At 36.6% G+C, this 9,147-nt stretch overlaps 1 protein-coding gene across 1 annotated transcript; it reads right to left on the minus strand.

Moving 5' to 3' along the window:
• Window positions 1-2,112: 2,112 nt before the first annotated feature.
• LOC149908423 (homeobox protein abdominal-B-like) lies at window positions 2,113-6,791 on the minus strand. The gene is made up of 2 exons (XM_090102273.1): window positions 6,230-6,791; window positions 2,113-3,017 (listed from the first exon to the last, which is right to left on the minus strand). The coding sequence occupies exons 1-2, from the start codon at window positions 6,789-6,791 to the stop codon at window positions 2,623-2,625; spliced, it is 957 nt and encodes a 318-aa protein (XP_089958399.1). The 3' UTR covers window positions 2,113-2,622.
• Between the last annotated feature and the right edge of the window lie 2,356 nt (window positions 6,792-9,147).

Below are 9,147 nucleotides of genomic sequence, written 5' to 3' on the forward strand. Positions count from 1 at the left end.
TTAACTTTTTACTTAAAACGAAAAATGTAAAAAAAATCCAGTTTTTTTCTTTATGCATAGAAAAGAGGGTTTAAACTACCAAGTACCTACATATCTATATTTAGTTGCAAAAAAGGATTACGGATCTGTTGTCGGTACCTAGTACCTACCTATATCCTACTTTATAATTTACTAGCTGCGCTCCGCGGTATCACCCACGTAGCTCCGTTCCTGTTTGATGATATATAGCCTATAGCCTTCCTCGATGAATGGGCTATCTAACGCCGAAAGAATTTTTCAAATCGGACCAGTAGTTTCTGAGATTAGCACGTTCAAACAAACAAACAAACTCTTCAGCTTTATAATATTAATATAGATATGATGATCATCATTATAAATTCTACCCACTTAAAATTGAGTAAAATAAATTAAACATTTCGGTAGGTAAACTCAGAATAACTGGGACACCACACATAACACAGAAATAAAATAAGCCAAGACACGACGAAATATTTATTTTTTTCCCTTTCATACATTCTTTTTCTAAATTCGTCAAAAACTGTCGAGAGCACATTCATTTTAATTATACATCGTTACTTAATAAAACTTCACACTTCAGGCGTGATGTTTAAATAACTAAATTAATTAATTTATCTGTACAATGTTTATTTCGAGACCTTTATTAGTTACAATAAGAAGAAAATATATTACTATCAGAAATTTCTACTGAAGTTACAGTTTGAAATATATAATGGAGCTTATAATTAAGAGAGCCTGAAAAGCAATTATTTTTTGCTAAGTATTTTTTGTGAACTTCCATAAAAGGAATAAGTACTTTGCCAACGTTCTTTAAGATTATTTTTTATTTTTTGTAAACACATTCGTAGATAAAGTTAAATATGTGTATATGTAGTAATTATTTCCAATAGTTTATAGACAGGTATTCATAAATTGCTTTTCAGGAACGAGACCTCTGTTAATATTAATTTTAATATGAATATATAAAACCACACCTTTGTCTGTAGTTGAATTTGCTTCAATCATTTTACACAAATTATTTCGATTATCAGAAGGAATTTTTCACAATTAATAGTTATAGCTGTTCTCTGGTTTATAGTGCATAAGATTTGAGTTTCACACAAAATAATAATGTGCGAATCTCATTTTTGTGCTAAAAAATTATTCTAAATAGAATGGTGTGGTCTTATCCTATTAGCTGCAGGTCGACACAGAAATAAGCAGAGATGCGTTGCGCTTATGTAGAAATTCGGTTACCTAGACGAGGTCGCCATTTTGTACAAAACACCTAATCATCTAAATTATTACAGAACAATAAAGATTTAGCGATCTACTAGGTTTACGATAGAACATTTATTACACAGATATACGATAAAATAGGAAAGATGTACGAATAAGTAGCTAAATAGTAACATGACAATTTAAGACTGGTATGACTTTATTCATATCACTATCAATGAATATTTTATATCGATACTTACATTAGAATATTTTCAAATAACTGTACAAAGTACACCTACGTTTTCACGATTTTATTCGATGTACGAGAAGACGAAACTTATTTATGACAATAGTATTAAGAAGACTGTAGATAAATTTGTATATAAATAAATAATAAAATATTTAACTAAAACAAAAAAAAATATAAAAGCAATAGATCGGCTTAAGCGAACAGTACAATGAGTCAATAGAGGACAATAGTAATGCACTTGCCCATATTACCTAATTAAATTGATTACAACATCAACTTCAATATTTTCAAATAACAGTAACTTAATGTATATATCTACTGGAACTGAGTTAAAGCTTTTTCAGAAATCCATAATTTAAATAACAAAATGAGATAAGAAATTAAACAGTAATAAATATTTGATCATAATTAGGTATGTATATGCTTTCATAATAGCTTAATTTATGAGATAATAGTAACCATCCTTTTAAAATTTTAAGTATTATGATGCACTCATTTCCCTAAATGGCTGCTCTCTTATATTTAACTCTACGTCCAAAGAACACGTCGCAAAAATATTAACAACTGCCACCAAAGAAACCCGAGTAATTCAACAATTTGGTAACGAAAATAAATGTAACTGATAAGGTCTTAAACACTTTCCAAACAGCGTTAAGAATACAACAATAAAGCAGTCTCACAAAAATATTTTACAAATTTATTTTAATAGATAAACTATCTAGAAATCATAATTCATCAGCTGAAAATATTATTTGCATTATAGATACTTAAATAAACTTTCAAATACATCTGTATTACACTAGATTCTATCAATATCAGGAATCGTAACTACGCATACACTTAGTCTGCTAAAAATTACAAGAACATTTCGTAATTAATACTATACACAAATCGACAACACAATGATTATCTTACTATGAGATTCTCTGGGACTTGCGGCGCACCGGCACCGTTCCGGCGAAGCGTCCGTTTTACGTAAACCACGGTACAGCTCAATCGCAATATCTATTCGGGTAACAAGCGCTGGACGTCAATCCTCTTAAGTACCTACGACCATCAAACACAACACACTCGAGTCAATCAGAACTTGGCCTTCCTCGGATTTAGCTGGCTATACCGTGATGAAGGGGGTAAGTCCCAGAGAAGGGCGCGGGTCACTGATGGTGTTTGGCGGGCGCCGCGTGGTGCAGCGCCACGTGGTGCGGCGCGTGGTGGTGGCCGGCGTGGTGGTTGTGGTTGTTGGCGTTCGAATTGTTGTTATTGTTTTGGGCCGCCTGTGCCGCCTGCCTCTGCGAATTCTTCTTATTTTTCATTCGTCTGTTCTGGAACCATATTTTCACCTGCCTCTCGGTAAGATTCAAATTTCGTGCCAGTTCCCACCTCTTCTGCTTCGAGACGTAAGCGTTGAACAGGAACTCTTTCTCTAGTTCCAAAGTTTGGAACTTTGAGTATGGTTTGCGCTTTTTCCGGACGGTCACTTGACCTGTCCAGTCCAAAGGATTTGATGAGCCACAGCCTACTCCAACACCGACTGACATCGACAGCGATCCTGCACAGAGAAAATTGAATTAAATGTTTTGTTTTTCATTGAATTCTTTTTAGTTAAATATCAAATCGTGTGCCTAATAAATATGAAGACGATCACCACTAATATTTCATTTCAATGAGCCATTTCTATGCAATGGTGACAAATAAAATTGAATGCACATTAGATTTTCATATAGCGTGATTGATTACCACAAGCGGTCCTTTTGATGAGATCACTAACTATAACTTTGTATGCGACCGCCAACCTCCTCGATATTCGATGCAGGCAAACTGCACCATTTCCTATTATTTAAACGGTACTATATGTGAGCGTTGTGAAATAGATGCCTCATTGTCTAACAAATGAATGCTTATGCTCTGTCGTAAGAACCTTCACAAGAAACGTCCAATTATTTATTTAACTCCGACGTCTTAGTGGGTTTCAATCATATTTGACACACTTAAAACACGTTAAACAATTAATTTAATAAAGGAAACTAATAAAATATGTTACTTGTTACTTTACGTGTTAGGTAACGCTTAGAAACAATACATTATCGTTTGTAAGTTATGTTGCTATAATTTATCATTGTAAATGTTATTTTGTGATTGACTAATAATCCATTTAATGTATTTACATGTTTCGCATTTTATGCATTGGCGTAATTTGACGAAAGAATTAGATAAGAACTATTATTTTTGCGTCATAGATTTGCCTACGTTACTCAGTTGGTATTTTATTTTATACGAAAACTGCTCCAAAAGGACTTTGAAGAAGACTACCTGCTCGGCACGTACTTATTAAGTTATTTCATTATTAACCTTTAGATGTATGCACTTAAAGTATATTATGGCATGACTAAAGAACTTCATTGACATTTTTGTATTTAAAGTTCGTTGATTTATTATAATAATGTCATGTATACTATAAAAGTGAGGAATTCACTTTAGATGTGCTATATAGCTACTTGTAGATTTAATGTTCTGGATTGACATTTTTCATGATTTATGGAAAACGAAATGTCATAAAATACAAGCAAGTAAAATAATTCGATCTGAAACGCGGTCATATGAATTTAGCAAAAGTAGGACAAGGCATAATTTAGCAAACGCTGGTACATCCAGTTGTGGTGTTTCCACGAACAATACAATTGTTTAAAGGGAACATAATGACAAGTTGAGTTGTCAATTAAGAGGGGATAGGTAGCGATCATCGGTAATAAAAGTGCGGGTTCCGTTCGCCCATAAAAGTTACCTACCCGACCGCGGGCTCAGCGATCTTGTGAGAACTTGTCAAACGTCAAACTTTTCCCTTAATACAAAGCCACAAGGTTGAAAATCATTCACAGTGCCTTGAACTGTTATGACTTTCTGAAATTTTAGGTTAAGTGTCAAGAATTCGCGATTTTAAACAAGATGAATTTACTTTTATATCTGAATTAAAGCGTCATTTTATCTGTGTATTGTTCGACCTTCAATGATAAGTTGTTATTACGAACGAGGAACTAATTTGTTAAAACATTGTTATGAATTTGATATTCATGCCCAATTTGATGTTTTTAAAGCCGTAAAATTATATAAATGCTGATAAATTGCTATTCTTTAAATAGCAAAGGACGGCAAACGTCAATGCTTTTAATTGATTTAAAGCTGGCTATATGATATTTTTATAACAATTAGGTACAATAATATGACAGTTAAACTAAAATGAAACTACACTAATGAGAGTCATTCTTCACTTTGTACAAAGTCATAAATGTTCAAATCAAAGTCAATGTCAACCTCAGGTGGGCCGTAAACATACAATCATAAAGTGACGTGAACACCTCGTATAACTTTTTCAACAATTGTTTCCTTTTAATGGGCCATTATATGCACGTTTTACGCAAAATTATGTCAAGTTACACGTCTGCTGTAATAGAGGCGCGATAAACTCATCTTTATGGTCAGTCAGCAATCGAAATCAAAGCAAACTCTCTAGCGTGTACAAACGTTTTATTACTATAATTGACCGTTGTTTTCTCATTACTACTACATTTTTCGGAGACGAAACCGGTGTTGTGGCATGCCAAATTAGTAACGGTTTATGATATCATAAAATTGATTGACTAGAAGGGAATAAATCTCGAACGTTTTGAATAGAATGCATCTGTCCCGTCCATTCTAAGATATGGTTTTATAGCCTCATCAGCTTCTAATCTATTTATTGAAGCACAATGTTTGGTTTATTGCTAAACACCATTTATTGTCTTACGCTCAGGTATCGTGTTCATTTATTAGTTATACCTACCTACTTTTTTATTGGCGTCTTATTTTACGTAAACTTTAATTTATTGTCGGTAGTATAGCGCCGTTTTACATTGCCTATAAAACGGCGCTTACGGTTCGTTTTTAAACATTTGTAGCACGTGTTTCGTTCATTCATCAAATTTATGGTGCTGTGTGGGAAAATGTTTTGATTGGTTGATTCTTTTGGTATTTAAACTATTTTATCATTATTGGTATGCGACCTACTATATTATTATGAATCATGTTGAATTTTCTTTATTTTTTTGCAAATGAATTGACTGTAAGAGCAATTATTAAGGCTCAAAAATGTTTATGCGCTATTTTATGCATATTGATAATAAGGGTCACAATCATTTACAATCTACTCAGAGCAACGATCACTGCGCTATACGCCATTTTACATTATGAGTGCAGCAAATGCAACGATAGCTGTGTCGCACTCTTGCAACGCAGTGATAATACACTCCCACAAGCACGATTACCACGCGCCTGTGAGCGTGAGTCACGCAAACATCTTTAGAGCGTTGTTGCTGTGTGCGTGTGTATATCGCCCTCTAGTGGCAAAAGGAGTACAACTTTACGTGTAGAGGGGTCAAGGTTGACAAATCCACCAAAAATGATTATTTCAAAAGAAAAAAACATCTTCACTCCATCATCAAAAAACAATCAAATATTTTTTTTTTATTTATAAAAATTAAAAAGCTATGCACAACAATTAAGCAGTATGAATTAAAAATAGATGTCGAACTTAACACTCGTATCTATTCGTATACAGGTATTTGTTTACAAATTAAAGAATGTTTTGGCTGCACATGTTCAGGGCGATAAGTTAGTTAAAAGATTACAAACATGACGTGAGGCGACCTAACGTCAGAAAACGTGAGTGTAAATTCGACATCAGACGAAATAAAACGATTAAGAAATAGACTAAATGTAATAACTAACCTGGTAATGCACTAGGAGGCGGATAAGGTGCACTCGATACTGTGTCAGGTGCATAGTTACGTAGGCCATAAGCATCATGTGAGAACCCGGATGCTTCTGAAACGGCAGCTCGTCGCTCTTCTCCCCCAACGTAGGACAGAGGCTGGTCTCCTCGCGGAGCGCCATATGGATAGTTCCAACAAGGTTGTGAGAAGCCCTGATGACAACCATCGGCATAAGGCTTGTATTCTCCACCGCTCGCCGGCCAAAATGGCAAAGCAGATTTGCGCTCTCTTTCAACCGGGAGGTTATAATACGTAGGACCAGCTGGATACTGATGCTCGAAGGAGGCAGCTGCATCAGGCGGGTAACCCCACGACTGCTGAGCGTGTCGTATCACGCCCGGTTCGGGTTCATATCTTTTGGCTGGTATATGCAGAGGCTGTGGTGGGTTCGAACCCACGGAGGCCGGGGAAGCACTGGAGGCAGAGGGCGGAGCCGCAGCTGGGGCCGCTGGAGGCGAGCCGCCTGGTGGTGACGGGTGCGGCTCCTCGTAGAGCGTGCCGCCGACACCGTTCATCATGGTCCACCAGGCTGGCCCGGCGGAGTGCCCGGAGGCGGGCGCTGGCGACGCGGCAGCCGCGTCGCAGGGCGCGCCGAGGCCCCCGACATGGTTGTCAGGGTACAGGGTGGCGGCCGGGCAAGCCACGGGGGAGCAGGAAAGGAGGCCGGCAGTTCACGCGCGCCGCGGGCACATCGCAGCACGCGCACACGCGACCACAGAACAGCGGCACATGAAAGTCAAAACGCGGTTCCCAATTTAGCCAGGCGACCGGACGAGAAACGACCGCAACGGTCTGAAATACTACTCGAGCTAACTGGAAAACTGTAGGAACAACGCACGTCAATGTTATGACGAGCTCCTGCAGCTGTAACCTTATAGAAATAAAGTCCAAATAACACTTCAACGTATGTTAATTAATTTAATAATCTCTATGATTATTACTCCTTATTGGAAAAGTTCATAGGAAGTTAAAAAAGTTCGTATTAGACACTAGTTGCGAAGTAGTTTACAGCGAAGTAAATTTTATGAAGTCACGAGTGTATCGTAAGGTGTCCGCGTGAACAGAGAATAAAATATACGCGAGGCGCGCGATCGGCAGCGCGGTCGAGCGCGGAGTGGCGGCGCGCGGCGGTGTGCGACGCTGGGAGCACACAGGCGCACGCCGAAACTCCATCTAGTAGCGGGCGGCTGAAGCGAGCGTTATTCTTTCTCTACGCCCGCCCGCCCGCAATTCGCATTCCGTCCGTACATCGACTAATCAAATATTCGTTTTTTCTCGATCTGATATTTTTTTATATTTTTAAAACAATTACAATATTTTATTTTATTATTTCATTTAAGAAAAAAAATCTAAATATCAGAATAAATTATAAATATAATCACAGTTTTATAAAAATTATAACACATATATTTTTTAATTTAATATACGACGAATTTTATACGTAAGTATTTAATTTTATAAACTACCTATTAGACATTAGTGTAAAAAGAATTGAAAATGATCACATTCGAAGTCAATGTTCCTGCTCTACGTAGGTAGAGTTGTCACTACTGGGTGCGGACGCGGGTGCGTAGTAAAGCGACTAATGGAAGCAAAATAGCCATAAACTGCCGTTTAACCAAACTGCAAGCGTCACTCGACCATCGTCGAGTTACCATCAATAAAAAACGCGAGACTTTATGACGGCAACTCACTCACGTTTTATTGTGAATATAAACTTAATTTTATCGTCTGTTAATTTCACCACGAACAATCCTAGACTGTAGACATATTAAAATTATAATTATAATCTGTGTCAATGGCAAGGTCGTGGTCTCTGACTCATATTTTTTACTACTTTGGTATTACTATCTTATAACTTTCACTTACGATGCAATCATGATCATAACGTCGAAGTTTCCTACTATTATACTATCTTTAGCACATGTAGGTACCCTTACATATTATTAGTAGCAATTACAAGGTATCCACGTGGCTTAATAAATTCGACCTTACGAGCGTCAAAATAATTCGTAAGACACCTCCCCTCAACACCGTACACGGTACAACCCTCATTGAAATACCAAAGAGAAACGAACAATGTATGTAGGACACCCAATAAATCGGCTTACAATATTTCACACCTATACAAAATGCGTGTTCTGTTTACACAAGAAACAGCTATAAAATATGTCAACTTAACAAAGGAAAAAACATACATAACACGCTAAGTAATGTTATAACTCTTATTACTCTTGTACGTGGATTCTTTCAACACATTATGATAATTGTAACCGCCTTGTCAAAATAATATATGTGATCGGGTCAAAGAATTAATTTCCCACACTTAGCGAATGAATAAAAGCAATTATAAGGTTACAACAATACTTAAACGACTAAGTAAAAACGTAGGTACATTAGCTATTCGTATGGATATCCGTGAACTTTAATTTAAAAGGTTAACATTTTACGACGATATCAGTAAATTTTGATAAATTAGAAATATTTATTAAATTCTATGAATATTATATAGAAGGTACCGTACTTCTATTTATATCTAAAATTGACGATTTAATGTAAATGTTTTATTACTTACAACCCAGTGTTGAGCATATAGCTTTTAAACAGAAGGCGACGTTATCGTAATTTTATCTATGCGCAGATGAGGCCGAGTACAGACGCGTTGAATGACAGACACAAACATAGGAACAAGTGCGCCTGAGCCGCGCCCGTCTATAAATATTTACGTTAGGAAACTCTCCAGGCCAATGGTCGGTGCGCTGCAAGTAAATAAGAACGCATTCTTATCTTTACATTTGCGTATGAAATTCATATACCGTGTAAATATATTAACTACACGATTCAAAGAGCGTGCGTCTGTGCAGCAGCTGTCTG

Source organism: Colias eurytheme, chromosome 5 (genome assembly GCF_061535395.1).
Source record: "Colias eurytheme isolate Ceu_HAF_F1 chromosome 5, ilColEury1 Martin Lab GWU primary, whole genome shotgun sequence".
Classification (NCBI taxonomy): Eukaryota; Metazoa; Arthropoda; class Insecta; order Lepidoptera; family Pieridae; genus Colias; species Colias eurytheme.

Coding starts and splice junctions, on each gene's coding strand:
- LOC149908423 (XM_090102273.1), bottom strand. CDS start 6,791: ATGATGAACGGTGTCGGCGGCACGCTCTACGAGGAGCCGCACCCGTCA. Junction 3,018..6,229: donor GCCTCCTAGTGCATTACCAG/GTTAGTTATTAC, acceptor TTCTCTGTGCAG/GATCGCTGTCGATGTCAGTC.